This window comes from Chionomys nivalis, chromosome 22 (assembly GCF_950005125.1).
Source record: "Chionomys nivalis chromosome 22, mChiNiv1.1, whole genome shotgun sequence".
Classification (NCBI taxonomy): domain Eukaryota; kingdom Metazoa; phylum Chordata; class Mammalia; order Rodentia; family Cricetidae; genus Chionomys; species Chionomys nivalis.
Genome location: NC_080107.1, coordinates 51,078,305 through 51,099,852, shown reverse-complemented (window position 1 = coordinate 51,099,852; position 21,548 = coordinate 51,078,305). Strand labels below are relative to the sequence as shown.

The following is a 21,548-nucleotide window of genomic DNA, read 5'->3' as shown; positions in this document are numbered from 1 at the left end:
TGGGCCATCTTTTGCTACATGAAGGGGTGAACCCTGGGAGTGCTGAGGGGACCTACTTACTGTCAGGATTCTGGAGCTCCAATGTGTGATGATATGATAGAATAAGATGATAAAATGACCAAACATGCAATCTCGGGCAGACCTCAAGACCACAGGAAACCTGTCCCATCACACAAGACAATGGAGTTTAGTCCAGGTACAGGTCCATGTATTGTAGAGTACAATTCTGCTATCAGTTTGTGGCTTGTGGGGTGAGGATGAAAATTCCATTCCCCTTTGAGCTATATGAAACAGCTGGTCCAAACCCTGAACCACACCTCCCCCTCAGTACAAATGCCTATGCATGCCCACTTCAGGATGCCCATCCAACCCCGAGGCTCAGAAAGGGTCGGTCAAGCCAGCTGAAGAATCCTCTCCTTCCTACCACCACAGCTCAAGACAAATACGAACACCTCATATTTCTAGAACACTCCAAACCACCTTTCAAAGCACAAGGATAGAGGAGGAAAAGGTAACCTGTCAGGGCATCTGGTAGTCTTGTGCTCACACGGACACAGGAGCCGAAGCCAACCCCACAGAGGAAAACTATTAAACAGGGAATCTGCTAATCTTCACCCCAGATACTCCAAGCAAGTGGAGAAGACAGCTGGAGGAGCAACAAGTCCCCACAGCCCCACCCTAGCCAGCACTGACATTTCTCCAGGGAGCAAATGGTTCTCGGTAGCTGTAGGAGGAAGGCCGAAGGCTCACCTGGTGAGTGTAAATTTTAAATGGAAGCTTTGTAGCTTTGGGTGTGATAAGTACTCACTGAGTCTCATCTGTAAAAGGGGATGATTCCTGTCCTGCCAAAGTCCTAGCTGGTATGAAAGCCAAGAGGTAAATGATCTACCTCTCACACTCCACCTTCCTCCCTCCCTCTCCCCCCCCCCCACGGCAAGCTCAGCAAAGGTGCAGGGACATGCCAGAGCTGGCACATTCAGCCCTAGCATGCTAGCATGGTCTGTCCCCATGAACAGGGAGTACCTTTCTAGTGAAATGCAGACAGATACCGGGCAGTCAGGGTGGGCAGGAGACAAAGTCCCCTGCACCCTGCACTCCCTCTTGTAGAATCAGACACATTAGCACTTCAAGCTGAGGAATCATTCCCTGAAGAAACTACTTCCTCTGGCTCACTGAATGCCGCCTACCTGTATGTACAATAGGATTCCCTCAGCTCCAGCAACTGTAACACCTGTAAGAAGGTCTGAGAAACACTCCCATGGAAGCTCTGGACAGAGGGGGAGATAGGGAAGTGTACCCCACCTTGGAGAAACAGGGCTTTCTCCAATTTCCAGTGGCATGTTGGGACAGATCTGTGCCTCAATTTCCATTTTTAGCATGAGAAGAAGAGACCACATACCAGAAGGAGCATTCATCTTAACAAGAGGCAATTAAAAAAGGGCTGGAAATCTCAAATGGAATCTCCTCCAGGCTACCAATAACCTTCTAAGGTCCATAAACTGGGAGACTGGAATTCCAGAAGAGGATAGAGGCAGATGTGCCTACCTTACCCTCTCCTGCTCCAAAATGCACTTCTAGCCACAGGTAAACACCATGCCCTGTCAGCTACCAGAAAAGGGGCAAGGTCCCCACAACAGCTGGCCACATGTCTGAGAAGACTATACAGGAACAGAGAAGCCAGGGAATATAGACATATAACCCACGTGCGCCAGAGATCTCATTTATGGATTCCAGAAGGGGCATGACCAGCACAAGGGTCACATGGGTACAACACTAGCAACTCCCCCAGAACAATTCAGTGCCCCCACTTTTCTCTTAAGAGAGGGCTCCTTGAAAGGTCAAGGACTCCAGGAACCACTGGCTCCTCTGGAAGAGTTCCTGCAAACCCATTCATGGCAGACCCATCCATAATGGCACAGACTTTGCTCCCAGCAAGGACAGTGCTTTATTAATTATTCAGAGGACAGTACAATTATGCAAATTTGTGGACAGCCTCTGCCCAACTACTGCCTTCTGCAGAGAGTGCCTGAGGGGGATGGGGAGACCCAGAGTCAGAGCTGCTGTGTACAGGGGAACCACTCACCCCTCAAAAGGGACAGTAACTCCCAATATCCTGGCTAAGGTTAGTACTAGTCAAACCACTAACCCAATGAGGGTGTAGACCAGACAGATGGACAGACGGACGGACAGACAGACAGACAGACACCCGGACACACACACACAAGTTTGAAACTACTTTGAAGATCAGCTCTGGGTACCTTATAATAACTTTCCCAAAATTACATCACCTGTCACTTGAGCCAGCAATGCCATTATGCAAGTTTCAGCCCTGCAAGTCCTGAAGGCAGTGAATACATTCAAAGTTGTCTTAGAAACACGCTTCTGAGGAGAGGGAACACCTCAAGCTAATGTTTACCAAATGATGCTCTGCAGAACACTCCTGCAGACGTCTACAACTGCTCCTGGGGATGGGGTGGGGGCAAGAAACCCTGGCTTAAACAAGACAGAACTGGTGTCTTCGCTGCAGGACCTCTCAAAGGAGCAAGCAAAGAAACCAACCCTGCAGTAAACAACGCATAGTCCCACATTTAGGAACCTCTGAAACCAATTTTGAGGTCATTCCCCAGCCCCAGATGGTTTTATCCACCTGTAAAATAGAGAAAGCACTGGTTAAAGCTAGACCCTCGAGATGGGAGACGGACTGCTTGGGTTTGGACCCGAGCTCTGGCGACCAGAGTGTATCTGGCTTGGCCTGTCATGAGCACAAAGTGCTGAGGACACAGCTGGCCTAGAAGACGCTCACCATGTGACCAGTACACTAGAGGACCTGACTTTGTAGCCAAAGAATTCCTACGTCTACAAGTCCACTGTGAGAAAAGTCTCTAACCCTGGAGGGAGGATAAAGTAGGCATACCAGGGCATCAGCAATGGTGTGTGTTCACCGCCCAATGCCTGGCACAGGGGCCTCAAAAATGGTAAGCAGTTGGCTATTGTTAGTATTATCAGAAATGTAACATGAACATGTGAGCGGAGGTCACATGGAAGACAGCTGATAGGGCCACCCTGGGACTCCGCTTTCTCCTCTGTAAAGTGGGGGTGGCAGTAGTGCCTGTAAGGGTGAAATACGGAAATGCATAACACCGAACAGAGCCCATCTTCAGTGGCCACTCAACGCTGGTGGGTGGTGCCATCCCAGCACCAAGAGAAGCCTACCATGTAGACAGCAAGATGAAGGACGTCTGCGTCCCGCCCAGCTACAGAGGTCCATGAAGCTCCAGGGGCTTCACTACCTGAGCACCATGAACCAAGCCCAACAAAGACCTCACACACCTTCAGTGTGCAAAGGATTCCTTTGAGGAAACCTGGGGCCTGCTTCACTAAATAGAGAATCTGAAGCTCAGAGAGAAACAGCAGGTGGCACCAGGTCTCAGAGGACTCCTCAGCATGAGGTAGTGTGGGAACTACAGGAGATGGGACTGGGCAATCAGGGGTTCAAATTCCAAGACCCTGCCTCACAAGCCAGACCCCCTCACCCCTCTCACTCACCAACCATCTGATAGGTGGTCTGAGCTGATCTGGCTACTCCCCTCAAGACAGGCCTCTCTTAGGCTACGCTGAGAGCTCTGTCTGCAGGACAGGACACCCCTACAGTCAGTCACACTGTAGGGGTGCCTTTATGGAACTGGGCTTGAATTACATGGCTGCCACTGACTTCATCATGGTAAGTGAAGTCACTTCTCTGCACCTCAGCATCACCCCTAGAATAGGGGAGTCAGAAAAAGGACTGGGCCCGGGTGATCTGTGTGGGCTCAATACTGGACCAAGTGCAACTCCAGCTTTGGCCTCCCCTCTCTTAGTTCATTTATCTGCTGACCACAGTGTCAATGTCTGGCCTCATCCAAGCACCTCCAGGGAGCCCTGAGAGCTGGCCTAATGACTCTTTCCAAAGTGGAACTATACAGTAAACACCAGTGAGAAGTTCTCCACGGCAGAAAAGTGAGTGCTTTCCTGAGCAAGAGCAGCAGGCTGCCTCAGGGAGGCCTCTGTGGGTGCTGGTTTCTTTCTTTGACCATGAACTTATTTCTAACAAGTAGACTCCTGGTTTGGGATGTTCTTTTTTTTTTGGTTTTCTGAGACAGGGTTTCTCTGTGGCTTTGGAGCCTGTCCTGGAACTCGCTCTGTAGACCAGGCTGGCCCCGAACTCACAGAGATCCGCCTCCCGAGTGCTGGGATTAAAGGCGCGTGCCACCACCGCCCAGCCCGGCTGGGATGTTCTTTAAAAAGGCATTACAACCTTAAAGCAAATGGCAGGCCCAGATAAGGGTACAATCTCAGCTCTGGCTGAGCTCTGGCCAAGGAATGAACTGCCTGAGCAGAGAGATCTCTCAAGAGTGACAAAGGGCCACTCCACACTGAGCTTCAGTTTCTACCTCTGTGAAATGGGAAACAAGCCCCTCCTCGCTGTGAGGAATCAAGAACACAGCATGGGATATGCTTAGACAAGCTGCCAACACACTGCTGGGTCACCATCTTTGCCCCTCTACAACGGTTCTCAACTTTGGGCAATAGTTCTCAGACTTAGAGGAGACACAAGTTACCCAAGCACAAAGTCTAATCCAGCAGGTCTAGGGTAGAGCTCAAGAACCTGTATTTTCTAATGCTGACTCTCCCCTACCTTGAACATCTGGGACAAACTCCATCCCAGACACTTCTGCGACTCAGTTTCCTAGCTGCAGTCTGGGGTAGGGACTGGAAAGGCATACATGGAAATAGGAATAGGGGTGGAGCCAGGAACAATCCATTAATAAATCTCCTCCCCAGCCAGAAACACTAATTGTTGAGGCTTGGCCATTCTTCACGTGCTAACAATATGCAGCTGCAATACAACACTCTGATTATGAATGTCAGAAAGACAGAGCATGAAATTAACTTCCCCTTAGTCGGTGGGCACAAGGAGATGCTACACTAATTCACTGCCCTCAGCATGAAAACTCCCAAAGACAATGATGCATCTTATTAGGGTGTGTGCTACCCTGGTGTCATCTATCCCTCTGCCCAATGCTCTCTTACAATCCAACTGGGCTGATGTACAATCAAGCAGGACCCTGCTTGTTCAAGACAGGTCAACAGCGGGCAGGAGGGGCTAACAGAAGGGGATTTGCCAGGGCAGCTGAGAGAGGGTAGAAGACCCCCAGCTCCACATTGGGGGCTTCCCACAGGAAAAAGGAAAGTGGGGGACTTCTGTACTGGAACAACTCACCGTGCAGCTGAAAGACACAGGGAGCTGTCTTGTCCCAAGAGATGGGAAAGCTGGACTCAGCATGCCTGTGACTCTTGCAGCCCCTGCGCCAGCCTGGTCAGAAACACCAAAGTACCCATGAGTGCCAGCAGAAGGTGCAAAAGCCTGCCAGGTTACCTTTAGGGGAACGTTCCCAGAAGCAGGGCCTCGAGGCTGCCCACTGACCCATCTCTCTTAAGAAACTTAAGCATATGCAAAGTTACTCACTCACTGATGGTACTAAATATTTCTGGGCAGCACACAGCACCGTCAGTGCTTCTGACCAGCCCACTGCAGAAGCGCTGTCAGGAGTCAGAGGCCTGCCAAAGGCATTCTTGACATATCTCCAGGATTAGGCTTAACCTCCAGTTTTGAGGGTCACGTCCTAGTCTAAGAATGTCCAAGCGGTCCCCCAGAAGGCTATCAGGTTAGATATTCTCTTCCCCCCTCTCCTGGGATCATACCCACTACTTGCCTAAGTACTTACAGCCCAAGTTGCACGTAGACTAGCACATGTGGTGGACAGTCATGTGCCCATGGAGCTCAGACACTCTCACACAGCAGGGATGGAAGGGGAAACCTCCGGTATTCAAAGACCAGGAGACAGCACAAGACCAAGTATAGTCTTGCCTTACTCCTGGACCACTGACTCCATATACGCACTGAAGAGGTTTGCTGGGGTTTGGCCATGGCAGCTGTTGAGGCTCTGCGGGACTAAGGAAGAGTACCCCTTGCATAGGGTGAATAGGAAAGGGGTCATGTTATGGAAGAAAGCTGGTGAGTATAGAGGGCAGGCCTTGGGCATGGCATGGTGGAACTCTGAGGATGGGGGAGCCTCAGTTCAATGTAGACCTGCTGCCCCCACACCCACAAAGCTCCTACCGGACAGGAGAAAGTCCCTCCTTCTAGAGGGACTTAGGGCTCTCCTTCCAGACAGACAAACTCAAGACAGCAAGAATCTGTAACCACCAGAGCTTCTCTGGGAAGGGGAGCTTTGTCCTTCATTCTCATAGAGAATGGGGCTGGCAGCTCAGAGCAGTGAGAAGCCAAACACAGGCACCAGCCAGAAGGGAGGTCTGTGGTTTCCTTCTCCCCTTTTCACTCTCTCTGTGATCGCTAGTTTCTTTCTGTGGTCTTCAAAATAGCCGTTAATTAGAGCCCAGTAATTAACTTTCTGGTTCAAATAATATTTTGCAAAGGAATTCCATTAAAGAATCGATTTGCATATCCTCTGATATGGGGCTTGGAAATAGGCAAGGCTACTTGGGAAGAGAAGCTCCATGGTACCCCCAAGGCTGGCTGCCACCAGGACATGGGTTCTATTTAGCATGTGAGATTGAGAGGGGAGTCTAAAGGCTGCTGATGGGTAAGTTATCCCCAAGAAGTTAGGCAGCTTGTTAACAAAACAGGCCAGCATGTCCAATGTCCAGACAGTACTGCATATGTGGACGAAATGTCCACACGGGCACCCAGAGACTACACACATATTTACAGAAAATACAGAACATGCACTTGGGCAACACAGAGTATATGGAAACACAAAAGGAGTTTACATATCAAGAAAATGCACAATAATAATACGGTAGTCAGCACTTACTGAGTACTTAGATCAAATCATTTGCCTATATCTGACCTACAGAAATCTTAAAACTTCATCTGGTCTAATCCAACAGGATGCCAAGCTGGTCTGTTGCAAATACATAGACATATACCAAAATATTTACATGTCATGCACACACATCTTCCTGAGGACAGATACACACTTGCAAAATATATAAAAAGTATGCAGATATATTGGTGCTTGTTCAAAGGTCAGCTTTCCCAGTCTCTGAAACTTCAGCTGGGCAGCCCGGGGCTGATCACTAGCTAAATTCCACCATTCCTTAAAATATTATCCAGCCCAGATACCTAGAAAGTCCGCATGGGGACCGCAGATATAAAAGGAAGGCAAGGAAAATGAGAAAGCACAAATAAACTGGCTGTTCCACGCATCCAGGTTGTGTTCTGTGGCGTTCCTTGCCTCTGGAGCTGAGGCTCAGAATCACACACACGGCTCTAGCTGGACTTGCTCACGCTCCTGAGGAGCCACATATAGAGCTGCACAGGGAAGCAGTGTGACTACAAGAGGCCTGGCAGTTATGTGGCCCTTCTCTGCCCATCTACTCTGTAAAGGACGGATGCCCTCGCCAAGTACCATAAATGTAAGTTTCCCTTGTAATGATTACTGTTTCAAGAATTAAATCTGATTCCCATATGGGAGGGGGGATGAAAACCAGGAAGCCTTCCTCCCAAGAGTTAGTGAATTTCTCGTAGAGCTCATATAACATGTAGGACCCACCCATACACAGCCGGCCAGTCAGGGTAACCGAAAGTCTGCAGAGGGATCTGTCAGAAATTTAGAACATGGGGTGAGTCTGGAGGAAACAGCACCACGGGCCACTGGACTCAGGAGAGCAGTCAGTAACCAATCACTAACAAGCAAATTAATGTAAATAAAGAAATACCATTTTTCTGCCTTTCCAGGATGAAAGAGACCGTTTTAATGATGACAGACAGACAGCTCGTCTCTTAGTGTGAAGAAACACTAACAGGTAGCCACTCTCAAAACTCACTGGCAGAGACTAAACCATTACAGCCTTTTGATACGCCTTTTGTGTGTGTCAAAACTTCAAACTTCATATTCTTTGACTTAGTAATTCTATTTCTAAGACATTATCCTATGGGAAAATAAGAGATGTAGACAAAAAGCAAATGCTCAAAAATTTAAATCAGTAAAGAAAAAGTAAAGCTAAATGCTAAATGATTTAAAATAAAGACGGCTCAGGAGAAGCTGCAACAGTGGACATTTAAAAGGGATTTTAAAACCACACAAGAAACCTCTTCACTCCCAGGTGCAGACGGACAGGAGGACGAAGGGACAGGTGGAGGGCCTTTTACCAGGCACTCGCTCTGCTTTGCTCAAGGTTAACAATGTTCTCCATTAGGACTCAATTCCTCTTGCAAGGTGCAGAGGCATCTATGATCTCTCTACAACTGTGGAATGATACCACATGACTGTTAGTCCTGGCATACAGATGAGAAAACTGAGGCCTACCAAACAAGACGGCTTCCCCCAACTGATGTTAACTAATACTTGAAATCCTACAGTTAGGTGAAGTTCTTTCACACATTATGTTTTACTTAATCAGATTTTAGAAACATTTAAGAAGGGTGTGAGAGTTCCAGGACAGGCTCCAAAGCTACAGAGAAACCCTGTCTCGAAAAACCAAAAAAAAAAAAAAAAAAAAAAAAAGGGTGTGAGACCCAGTATTAAATGCTAAGGAAACAGCACGGGATAAGATCAAATACTTGTAATTAAATAGTGAATGTATCAATACCAGTACCTCCATCATAATTTTCATTGTGTCCACTCTGTAGCTGTATAAACTGATGCTCCCAAAAGCCTAAGTGACTTGCTCCAGCAAGGACTTCAAAGACAAAGCTGACATATACCTAGTAAGTATCTAAACTTGAAGTCACTACACTTCACAGACCAGTCCCAAGGGAAAGTAGACAAGGGCCTGATGTCCATTCCCTGTGCACAGCAGGGCAGGAACCAGCACATAATCACTGGCCTACGGACAAGCACTACCTTCCACTTCCTGTTCTCCGCCCAGCTTCCTGTCTCTTCCTCCAAGGGCTACCTCAGTCCTGGAGACAGAACTCCTATCTGTCTTCTTCTCAGGCCAGGTGAGAGTCCCTGAAACAACCCCACCCCACTTCCAACTATCTACCCTCCCTGGTCTATACATACACCTGAGTAACTCCTCAGCTGTGGAAACTGAGCTCCACAGTCCCTGGAAGGGAGAGTGCAGCTCTAACTGTACATACACCAGCCTTGCCTAGTTGCACCCGGCTGCATTCCCAAGTTAAGCATCATAGGAGGCCAACTGGCAAGAATGAGAGGGTACCTCCACTCCAGAGTACAGAGAGTCAGAGGGGACACTCACCCAGAGTTACTGAGAAATGGTATCGGGGAAATAAGGGAGAAGGATGTCAGCTGACTGACCTAGCTCAGTGACTAGGTTCTGGGAAGGCAGAACCACCATATCCTTTACTGCTTTTACCAACATTAAAATCCCTTGCCAATGAAGCAGCAACACTTCCAGCCTGCACGAAAATGCTTCTGCCAGCACCGGTTCACCTGGGGAGGCTGGCCAGCACTCACTTCTGCTGTCCAGGAGAAATGACTGCCTGTCCCTGATGCTTACTGGCAAAGCCTCCAAAGGAGACAGGAGTGTCTGAGAGGCCCAGAGATCAAAGACCAATTGGGAACCTCCCCTGAAGTACAATAAGTACAATAAATACAAAGGCTCAAACCTGTCCTGTTGTCTTGTATCCCTTGAGCCCCTAAGACTCTGCTAGTCTGACACAAGCCTCACAACCAAAGGGCAGCAGCTACACCCAGGGCAGATTTCTTTCTCAAGAGTCCGGAAGATTCCAGCCCAGAACTACCTGGTTTCCAGCCTCTGGACAGAGAATTCCAGAGCAACAACAAAAGGACCGCCCCAACACAGCAGTCTGCAGAACACACAGACTGCACCCAACGCCTCTTTAGCAGTCATACAAACCAGGCAGATTCACACACACTTAGACTCAAGAGATTGACCCAGATAGCCCCAAACTGTTCATCTACACGGGAGGGCTTCTGGGATCAGGGCTCGTGCATGCAACCTTGGAAGCGTTTATTCCCTTTTCCATCGTTGCTTCCCAAGCATCCTTCCCATCTCAAGTATCCACTCACTGCTTGGTGTCTGTATTTACCCCAGTCCCCGCCCCCCCCACCCAGGAGAGGCACGGCAGTCAGTGGGAGTGCCATGGACAGGGAATTCAATCTTTCCCTGATCTGCTCATCCCACCCCACCTGGGCAGCACAACACCCACAAGAGTGAAGAGGTCCCTCTCCACTGACCTAGGCCTGACCATGAATCAGTGAACTCCGAGAATGATGACTCCAGGACTGTCCCAGAGGAACATCTGCCAATGCACCCAGCTCAAGCCAGCGGAGATGTTCCCAAACAAAGCAACAAACCAAGACCCCAGTACTGGCAAAGCCCATTTCAGCCTCTAGACTGAATAGGATTCCAAACCAAGTCTCCCTGACTGTTCATGGAAACCTGGGCTCCTTTCCGATTCCAGACAAGTCACTAGGCCAGATCTTGTTTAGAGAAAAAAGACAATTCCACACCACTGCCAGTGACATTCAGCTCCTCTTGCTACCGTTTACATTTCCAGAAATGGACTTGTAGTTTCACTCTCAAACCCGACTCTGCCTACCCCTCCCCCTGCATATAACAAGGCTAACCTGAGAGCAGGCTGAACAGGATGTATCCGAGGTCATCTTAATGGAGCCTGGACCTCTGGCTAGGGTTGCTAGTCAAGCGCTTGCTGCCGGCTTCCCAGGGTGGGAGGTAAACACCACACGCATGCCGCCTGCTCTCAGGCGGGCAGACACACTGGGAGACCAGGCTGCCTGCTGTCTCTCCTGCTCCCGGACAACCACCACATGCACACAAAACCGGGTACGTACACAAGTCCTCGCATGCGAGAACAGAGGGTCCGGACCCCTGCCAGGGAAAGCGCAGAGAAGGGCATGTTCTTGGGGAACACAGCCGGAGGTGGGAGCCGTAGGAGAGTGGAAGGCAGCAAACCGGGTGGCCTGCCGCCCAGACAGACAATAATAACAAAGATGGGAATGGAGATTTTCAAAGGCGCAGTGGCTGCACCCAGCACTGAGCTCTGACCTGGCTGCATCTTCCTGCCAGGGAACGCCTGGTCCCCTGAGGCACCATAGCCACTAGTGAGAGGCTGGGGGTCCTGCTTTAGGCTGGGCTGGGCAGCTGGGGCAGGAAGCCAGGTGCAGACAGCGGTGGGGATGTACTGGAGAGCCGCTCTGGGCTGAGGGACAAGGAAGGTCTAGCGGTTCTAATTGGGTTGTGGGAGGGGTACACTGGGGAAAGACGCTAGCTGTCAGTTAATCGTCATTCCACCTTGGGCAGGAGTTGGGATAACTTGGGCTCCTTTGCTTGCTGGAACCAAGGAGGAAAAGAGAGACATTATCATTCTACCTGTGCCTTCCACACAAAAAGTGCCAACTCGTCAATGGTAAAGCAGACACAGGCCTAGGAAGGGAGACGCCAGTACCCTAAGATGTTGGGGCTGAATGCTGAAAAGGCTTCTTAGAGCCCATTGGCTCCTTCACCTCCACGACACGTTCTAACTGGTACAGGAATCCATCACTGTGCCTGTGCCTAAGTGGAAAGGTGCCTGTGGCTGACACGACTCAAGGAGGAGATCCAGGGCCCCCAGAGACTGTGCCCGCCCAGTGCCCCCGCACGGACAGGATGGCTTGCCCTTGCGAGCTGAAGCCTGCACGTTGCCAGTGACTCCAAAGCAGGCTCAACAACCTCCTCCCCGCTCCTCTGCCCCACAAGCCACCTCCCCCTGGAATTTCCACACCTGCTCTCGGCTTACCCAGAAGGAAGCAGGGAATAGGAGACACCCTTGGGAGCGGGAGGAAAAGGAGGAGAGCAGCTGCCCAGACTGGAGGGGGAAGGCCCATCTTCCGGGGTCTCATGCTATGCCCATCAACCTAGCGACTGGGCACTGCCCGCTCTGCTCGCCCCAGCCCCCAGAGGAGCACGTGCCCTACTTAGCGCAGATGTGCCCCCTGAGCAGCCCAGCCCCCTGCTCCTCCCCTCCAGATGTTCACCCTTTTCCGCGCCACGAGCGCTGCCTGGTCTGGGTAAGACCCAACCGAAAATGCCTTTTGTATCGGACACCGAGGGACTCGGCAGGCCGGGGGATGGGTCCTGAGGGTGGAGGCGCCACTTCCGTCCCCTACCTCCAGGCACCGCACGGCCCGGGAAACAATGCCCACCTCGGCCAGAAGAAGCAGGACCCCTCATGCCCAAGAGGGCACTTGCCGCCGGCCTCACCCTGGACCTCCGGCAGCCGGTGGGGGCAGCAAAGGGTGCAGCCTCGGCCCCGTGGCACGACGTGGACCCCGTTCCCGGAGTTCCCGGAGGCCGGCGAGGCGTCTCTACCGCGGGAGCGTGCTCTGCCCGGCTCCGGCTTTGTCCCCGCGCCCTCGGGGCACAGCCCGGGCGACGGCGGGCTCACCTCTCATTGTCCGCGGCGGCGGCGGCGGCGGTTGCGCTCCGGAACCCCGGCAGGATGTGGCGGAAGCTGTGGTTGCGGTCCAGCTTGGGCTGGCTCTTGGTGCGCTTGATGGAGCCCTTGAGGCGACGGCTGAGGAAGCCCTGCGCGCGGGGCGACAAGAGGGGGAAGGGGAGGCGGAGTTAGCGCGGCGGCGGCGGGCCGGGACCCGCACCCTCGCGGCCCACGGCGGGCCGGGTTCGGCCCCAGCAGCTCGCGGCCCGAGCCGCCGCTCGCCCGCCCGCCCGCCCGCCGACCGAGCGCCGACGGCCCGGCCCGCGCAGCGCGGCCCAGCCCACCCCGCGCCGCCCGCCGGCCGGCCCAGCCCGCCACGTCGCCCCCGCCCCTAAGCCGCCGTTGCCATGGCGACGCCGAGCCGAGAGTCTCCGACCGTGGCCGAGGATGCCCGAGCCCCCCTACCCCGCCCCCCTGGTGCCGAGAGGGCGGGGGGTGAGGGGGACGGGGCTCCGGAGGGGCGGGGACCTGGGGGGTCTCGCGCCACCAGCTGCCCCTCATCTCCCAGCCTTCCTTCACAACCAGGACACACCCCCAACCTCCGGGAGGAATCCACACCCCGCCCCGTCCGGGACTGACAGGAGCGGTTGCACAGAAGGAAACTAAGACCGGGAGAGCAGGCCCTCTAGGCGGCCAGCGCCTGGTAGCAGCCCTCTGGCCATCAAGACCAGAGTAGGCAGTGACTGGATGTCTGGATGGAAGCTGAAACCCTTGGACCCCGGCAAGGCCAATTCCCACGGGTACAGGGTTCCCCAGTTCCCGCCTTAGGGAGGGGCCCGAGGTGTTGAAGGATTTCCTGAGTATTCCTCAGATTTGGGACATTGGACTCAGACCATGCCTAGATTCACCAGGCAGCGTTAAACCATCCCCAACTCCACCATCCCCAACTCCAATTACCCCACCCCAGAGCTTCTGGACTAATGAAGAAGCAGGGGAGGAGACAGGCAGCAGTCAGTACGTGCAGGCTGGACCAGAGCTCCCTTGATAGATGATGAAATGCGGGGCTCAAGGGGCCACGGCTTAGTCTTACTGAGTGAGCTGGCTAGTTTTCGGTCAACTTGACACAGGATAGTCATCTGAGAGGAGGGAACCTCAACTGAGAAAATGCCTCCACAAGATCTAGTTGTAGGGCATTTGTTAACTTAGTGATTGATGTGGAAGGGCATAGCCCATTGTGGGTGGTGCCATCCTGTACTGATGGTCCTGAGCTCTATAAGACAGCAGGCTGAGTAAGTCATAGGGAGCAGGGAGAAAGCAACACCCCTCCATGGCCTTTGCATCAGCTACTGCCTCCAGGTTCCTGCTGTTTGAGTTCCTGTCCTGACTTCCTTCAGTGATGGTGTAAGACATAAAAGCATAAATTGAATAAACCCTTTCTTCCCCAAGTTCCTTTGGTCATATTTTTTTGTTTTGTTTTGTTTTAATCATAGCATTAGAAACTCTAATCCTTTAATCTCAGCACTCGGGAGGCAGAGGCAGGCGGTTTTCTGAGAGTTCAAGGCTAGCCTGGTCTACAGAGTGAGTTCCAGGATAGCCAGGGCTACACAGAGAAATCCTGTCAGAGAGAGAGAGCGCGCGAGAGAGATTCTAAGACACTGAGCTTAGGACCTGCAGGCACCTTGAGAGAGAACTGAGAACTGGAACTCCCCCAGGAGGGCTTGTCTGGGAGGGGTGCTGGGACCCACCCACTCAGTCTCCATCCCGGGGAATCTTAGGACAGAAGGAAAGGGATGGTAACTATTTTGATGTCAGTGCTGTCGTAGAGATTTGAATGTCACATTTCATGCATCACAGGAGAACGGGTGGGTCTGACGGTCCTCTGACCTCAGAAGGTCAGGGGAGCATTTGCAGCCTCACCCCCCCCCCAGACATGACAAGCTCAAAAATGGGCTAAGTAAATCCTCTCGTGCCACACAGAAAGTACCAGAAAGACCTTGCCTGCAAATGAAGAAGACTTGCTCAAAGATGTCTGCCCGAGGACAGCCAGTTCCAGGGGCTAATGCCAGAGAAGTTCCCACAGGACACCCGTCTCTTGCAACATCTTAAGCTATCCCTCACCTTGCCCTTTTCCCTCTACATTTCTTCCTCCTCAACCTCTTCCTTCTATAGCAGCCTCTTCCTGTTGTCACTTGTCAGCATTCCACATGTTCTCCCAGGGCCACTAAAATGCCACCCCACCCAAAGGCTTTCAGCTGGTACTGTCCAAGTGCATCTGACCCCTGTGCCCACATGGCCTGACAAGGTGTTCAAACGCATTGCACTCAGTAGGTGCCTCTTGGCTTACGGGACAAATTGGAGGGACCCTCCTCCTGAGACATAATCCACGGGCAAGGCATTGCAGACTAGGGGAGCTTGAAGCTTCCGGGACACAGCAGGCAGGACCCTGTACCTCCAAGCAAACGCTGGGCTCTCCCAACCGCCTGGCTGCCCTGTGTGACCTTCCCTCACGAGCATTAAGTTAGGGAGTCTCCCCAGCACACTTGGACTTCTCTTGGTTCTCATTTTCTGCACTGATGAAGATTTCACCATTGCTACACTCTTAGGTACAAAGAAACACAAAGACCACTTGACAATTAATGGAGCCCATTCTATAATAATATCTTCAGTTTGACCCTATTTCTGAGTTTAAAAAAAAAAAAAAGTCTTCTCCCCTCTAAGAAAGTGGGTTGGACCCTTGCAACTTCCCCACTTGTCCTCACGAGGCTCAGATGCCACCTGTCAGAGGGCAGTGACTTCCTTCTGAAAACCAATGCTACCTGCTAACTGCTACCTCCCCTTACCCAGCAATGAACTAGTACTCCAAAAGCCTGCCACACAAGACACTGGGAACACAGCAGCCATGTTGTTTACATGCCCAAGAGGCCCAGCAACTCAGATCATGAGGGGTTCTTCAGGGAGTCATTGAGGATTCCTATTAAGACCCACTTCTCCACAATCTGCCCTACAGACCTGGGTCCCCATTCAGAGCCCCACATATAATAAACACCCTCATCCTGGAAGGAGACTCATAGCCAACAAACCATTACTGAGGGTGACAAAGGTCCAGAGAGGTGAAAGGTCTTCCCAAGATCAAAGGCCCTAGGCTGCATTCCCGGACTCTGCCCAGGTTCACCGGGCTGAAGAGTCAGGTGGTTTGTCCTCTGCCCTGGATGAAAGAGACAAGCCTTTCTCCCCCACCCCCACCCCACTTCATGGGATCAGCCAGAGCCAGAACTCATGAAGAGCAGCTAGTTGGTCTTCAAGCCAGAAAGTTATGCTAGGCCCAAGTCAAAGAGCTGGGAGGTAACTCGGTGGCAGACTGCCTGCCATGCATCAGGTACAGAGCCTGATGCCACCACAGGGAAAACAAAGGCCCAAGTCCACCTTTAACTAAGTGGCATGAGACAAGGTTCCTGTTCATTCAAGTCAGACCTGGGTGCACACCTTCGATCCCAGCACTCCAGAGGCAGAGGCAGGCACAGATCTTGTTGAGTTCCAGGCAAACCAGAGCTACGTAGTGAGAACTTGCCCCAACAAACAAATAGCTCTGGATTAACCAGGACAAATAAAGTTGACCAGAGTTTAGGTTTGGGGTGCAGAACAGAACCTCCAACAAAAGCTAAGTTTATTCTCACAAGTAACTCCTCCAAATACAAAGGTATCATAAAAACTTAGAGTTTATAATAGCATATGTCAGGCTAGCTCGTCTGTGAGGGCTAGACATGCTTTCAACAAATCACTGCATGATCACTCCTTTGCCTGTGCCCCCATCACTCCCTCACGGTCGCCCCCGTCACCCCCCACAGTCGCCCCCGTCACCCCCCACAGTCACCCCCTGCCACCCCCCACAGTGTCCCCCCTGCCGCCGCCCCCCAGTCTCCATCACACATTCTTTAAGAGACTATCACCCTACACACACAGGATCTGGCCTTGCCAATCAACTCTGGGCACCTAAACTTTTTCATGGTGCCTAGGTTCAAAAATCTTTGTTCATTTGTTTTTTGAGAAGAAGCTCAGCATGTAGCCCAGGCTGGCCCTGAATTCATGATCTTCCTATTTCAGCCTCCTGAGCGCTAGGATTCCAGGGGTTGCACCATCACACTCAGCTTCCTAGGATCAAATCTCCCCACCCCACCCCACCCCTGCCAGGGGAAGAGGTTGAGACATGGTCTCACGTAGCCCAGGCTGGCCTCAAAACTCCTACTCTTTCTATTTCCTTCCATGTGCTGAGATTACAGACATGCAACACCATGTCTGGTCTAGGTTCAGACAACCTCTGTAAAATCACTGGTTCTTTTCAAGCCTTAGTATCCGACCTGTAAAATAGGCTAATGGCGGGACCTACTTTCTGGGATTATGGGAAGAATTATGCTCAGATATTACCAGGATATCAGCAGATATTTAAGCAATCACATGTAGTGGCTTTACTGTCACCATTTCTGAGACTGGCTCAAGTGCAGCCAATTCTTTTTGTCCCAAGGTGTGGGTGAGCGACACAGGGAAGAGTCTGCCTGGGCCTCTACGGAGTCTGCAGGCTGCTAGCGCTGGCTGGGGACAGAGACATGAATGAAGCTGCTTGCAGCCACAGAGTGAGAACCACTCTTTTAACTACTGCTTTCTTCCAAAGGACTCCCTATGTGCAGTGTGCGACCATGGGGCTGTTCAGGTGAGGCCTCAGCTTTCATCCAGGGAGCAGGGACTGAAGTGTAAAACACAGCAGGCAGCCTGCAGTCCACAGGGACAGGCCCTGCTCCGCCCCTGTGGGGTACTGGCCTCCATTAACACACAGGCAGCTGTGCCAATGTACTGGGCTCAAGCAAGGCCTCAGGGCTTTCATAAAAGGCTGTTGTTGCTAGTCCTTGCTTTGCCCTTCTGTGAATGACCCCCACCCAAAAGAACACAACCACTCACGGCTGACCCCCACTCTACCACTGGCCAAGACCCAGGACAGACCAGAGTGGAGAACACAGGCCCCCCCTGCCATTGCGGCCGGCCGTTCTGTCCTAACATCTGGCCCACCCCTGCTCATCTCGGGGAAGCTCTCTCCAGCAATGCTCAGAACCCTTTCAGAATTCTAGACGCATGATTTCTTCATCCACCCATTTCAATCAATTCCAAGTGATGATGATGATGATAAATGATGGGTTATCGAGCAAGCTCCTGTTCTGCCAAGTTGCTGTGTCCATGAAAACTCCAAGCACATCTCTCAGCAGGGAGGGAGTCAAGCCTAGGAGGCTCAAGGCCTCTGCTAAGAGTCCTTGGGAGAACGGCGGGCTTTAGTACCAGAACGTCAGGTTTTCAGAAGGGAAGTGGAGGCTGGGAGAGATTAAGATCCGTGCTCAGAGTGGACCTTACCTAGGAGAGTTCTGGAATGTGGGGTGAGCAGAGTGAGGTCCTCCTTCCCCAGAGGTGAAAAGACAGCTCAGACCATCCTCTACACACAGGACTCACAGGGGAGGAAAGTCCTCACAGGTACTGTACTTTAGAGGGTGTGCACACCCACGCCACCCTGGGAGCCCCTTGTCACCAAGGGCTTTCAACCGGCTATATATCTCCTACAGTCCTGAGCCCAGACCTAGAGGACAGTGAGTACTCAGTCAAGAGCATGCCCCTCCCCTCCCCTCAGTGTCCTTCCACCCAGCCCAGCCTTCCTCTCCTCTCCTCCCCTTCCTGTAAGCAGACCCTGGGTCACTGCAGACGTGTAAACGGCCTGGCATACCTCTGTCTCCCTTTATCTGTCCAACCTGCAACTCTGAGATGGTGCTCGGAACGCAGGCAGAATGCCAAGGATCCATGCTGGGCAGAACCCAGCTCTACCCATGCCAGATTTTAAAAGTCCAAGCCCAAACAGAGAAGCTTCGGGAGGGAGGCTGTTTTCACAGATGTCTCCTTCAATTCCATTCTAGGGCTCTGTCGAAATGCCAAGAACACATCTAAATAAGCAAAACAGAATAGGCAGAGGAAGATCCCAGCCAGAGAGTACCACCTCTGGAACCCCAGAGAAGAGAGACGCTGGGCACACAGCAGGCAAGGGCAGGAGCAGGGTGGCAAGAGACCTATTTCCTAAGTGCATGGGTAAAAGCAATAGGACCCACATGGTACAAACGGGAACCAAGGTCCAGAGGATGGTCAGATTTGTCTAGAATAACCGAGCACGATACCTAGGTCTCCTCAGTTCCTTCCAGCTTCAGCACCATACTTCCAGACCCCCCAGGAAGCTGTACTTCTTTTGTCCAGGCCTCCTCGGTCTTGCACAGGAAGCACAAGGGGCTAGGGTGAGTGAGCACTCGCCAGTGCAGCACCTGCCAGCCCTATGAAGTTAAGATCAGTGACCAGCCGGGCTGCCTGGTACTCCCAGGCTTGGCACTCTGTGCCAAAGAATGTTCTGGCTCTGCCCATGTCCTCTGCATGTGCCATTGCTCCAAACCTCCTCCACCATCAAAGGCGACCGAAGCTGGGGAATGACTCAATGAAGTGACAGGCATGGTCACGGGAAAAAGAGAAGAGGAATTTTAAGCTGGGATCGGAAGCTGCTGCCTTTCTGATGGCCTGCCCACAGATCACCCTCTGACCTATGGCAGTGTTCCCTTAAACATGAAAGATCTTCATAGTCCCCCTTGTCAGCAGAACAAAGGACCACAGGCCATGAGGTCCCCAAACGAGACTAGGACATTCAAGAATAAACTCTTGTCTCAAAATACTGAATAGCCAAGAAATTTGTAATCCAGCACGGAGGAGGCAGAGGATCTTGAGTTGGAGGGCAGCCTGGGCTACAGAATGAGACCCTGTCTCAAACCAACATCCTGGCCAGAAAACCGCACATAAACACATTCTCACATGGAGAAATATACAAGCCTGAAACCATACTCAAGCTCAAGGACAAGCATGGCAACAATGCCCACACAAAAGGCACACCCACAAGAAAGGCTTTATATGTTTTATATGCGTTTCTCCAGCACTACCGTACTCACAGATGCGCGTGCAAATACGTATGCTGGCCAACCAGCATACACAAGACGAAGACACACACATACACCATGCAAATCAAGAGAACACAGAAACGAGCCCAGACACACACACACACACACAGGCTCAGCAGTTAACAGGTAGCCACAAATGACACTGCCGCCAACGCCAGTCACACCAGGGAAAGAAGGGGAAGTGGCCCCGAAAACCTAGCTTAATTTTGCCACCGACATTTTCTCCCTGCCCTGTGTGGGAGGTTTCATTTTGGGGTGTCTCTGAGCACACCCCATTTACTCATCTTTACAGGGCCTCGATGTGTGGCTCTCAGGGTTTTGTAAAGAGCAACAAACTCCTGCCCCAAACATGTCTTTCTGCCCTAAACTTAACACACTCACAAGTCCCCATGTGGCAAAACACCAAGAACAGCCCTGCCAAATCCAAGATCTGCCTTCCATCTCCCTGAAAAAGTGGGGCGTAGAAGACAATATTCTTCAGGGGTCACGCTGCCTAAGCCAGTGGCTGGACATCATGGCTGCTTCCCTGCCAGTAAAAGGGAAATAACTATTAAAATGCAGTGTCTGTGAGGACATCGGGATCCCGCAGGAGAGTCCAGCCTACTGCAGCATGCGAGCCTCTTGCCCACTATCTTTGCCATGGCCTCCACTTCCCCTGACCTTGCTTTTATTGCTCCCTCTGACCAGCAAAGACTCCAAAAGGGCTATCTGAAATGGAAGCCCCTTTGCCTGGAGGACCCAGCTCCTCCTTTTAGGTCACTGAGCTGGCATCCCCAATGCCCTCAGTCTTGGTCAGGTCCCTCTGTGGACATTTTCAATACAAATGAATACCTTTAAAGCCTCCCAGCCACACTGGACTGCAAAACCCCAGATCAGGGGCCGTAAGCCCATCAGGATTTCACTATTTCTGGAGTGGATTTATATCTACGACACAATCAAGACAGGGTGTCTCTGTGTAGCTTTGGAGCCTGTCCTGGAACTAGTATTGTAGACCAGGCCTCAAACTGACAGAGATCCACCTGCCTCTGCCTCCCAAGTGCTGGGGTTAAAGACGTGTGCCACCACTGCCTGGCAAAAAAAGACTTTTTAAAGAAGTCCACTTAGGAGTAATCCTGGTGGGCTTACCAGAGGAGGTGGTTTTTTAGAAATACGGAAGATGGGACAGTCTACTGAGAGAGGCAAGGCCAGGGAAGCCACAGAGGGCAATGCAGGCAGACTCTGGGCTCAGGACAGCAATGAGCGTGACTGCTTCTGGAGATCCCTGTCACTGCTGCAGGGCCCCCTGGCCTCCAACTTCCAGACTACCAGCGGGTGTTAGTGACACAGCATGAGGAAATGCAAGGCAAGGGTCCCTGAAACCCTAAGGCCCGGAGATGGCAGAGAGGGTGGGTGACACAGGAGGGGAAAGGCCATATGAACACGGCCCTCTAATATTTCCCCCGGGCCTGAGCAGACATCCACAAGCGGAAATCAGGCTCAGCTGGGACACAGGGAGCAGCCAGGGAGTGGCTGACCATCCCATAAAGTACCAGGCCCATGGACATGCCTTTAGCATAAACTGGCTCAGATGCCTGAAGGCCATCACGTTCCAGGCCAGTGGTTCTCACCTTCCTAATCCTGCAACCCTTTAATACAGTTCTTTATGTTAAAATTATTTCGTTGCTACTTCATAACTGTAATTTTGTTATGAACTGTAGTGTAAATACCTGTTTTCCGATGGTCTTAGGCAATTGGGGGTCGAGGGGTGTTAGACTCCCCAAAGGGGTCACAACCCACTGGCTGAGAACCATTGTTCTAGGCTGACCTTAGGCTAGCACAGGAGGTGGCTTCAGGAAGTCTATTCCACTAGGGTGCCTTCCCTTGCTTTTGGCCTCTCATCTTTGGGCCTCAGGGCTGAGATCCCATGACTAGGCCGGTCTTCCTAGTGAATCACGCCTTCCCCATCCTGTGTGAGCAAATGCTCTGGCGGAGGTGGCCCAGCAGAGTACTCAGCCTCCCTTTTCACCACACACACACACACACACACACTCACAAAGACCCGTCAGGCCCTGTGCTAGAGCTTTTCATGATTCCTTTGGTCCTCACAACCCATTATGCAG

At 51.9% G+C, this 21,548-nt stretch overlaps 1 protein-coding gene across 9 annotated transcripts in view; it reads right to left on the bottom strand.

The window, feature by feature from the left end:
• The window catches only part of Dab2ip (DAB2 interacting protein), a 174,442-nt gene that overhangs the window by 57,127 nt on the left and 95,767 nt on the right, over positions 1–21,548 (bottom strand). For 8 of the 9 annotated variants that reach the window (XM_057754505.1, XM_057754503.1, XM_057754507.1 and 5 more), the window contains one exon: positions 12,440–12,579. In XM_057754505.1, coding sequence (XP_057610488.1) covers positions 12,440–12,579 — 140 coding nt within the window. Of the gene's footprint in view, positions 1–12,197; positions 12,410–12,439; positions 12,580–21,548 lie in introns of those variants that run through there. The other variant, XM_057754511.1, reaches the window with a different exon arrangement.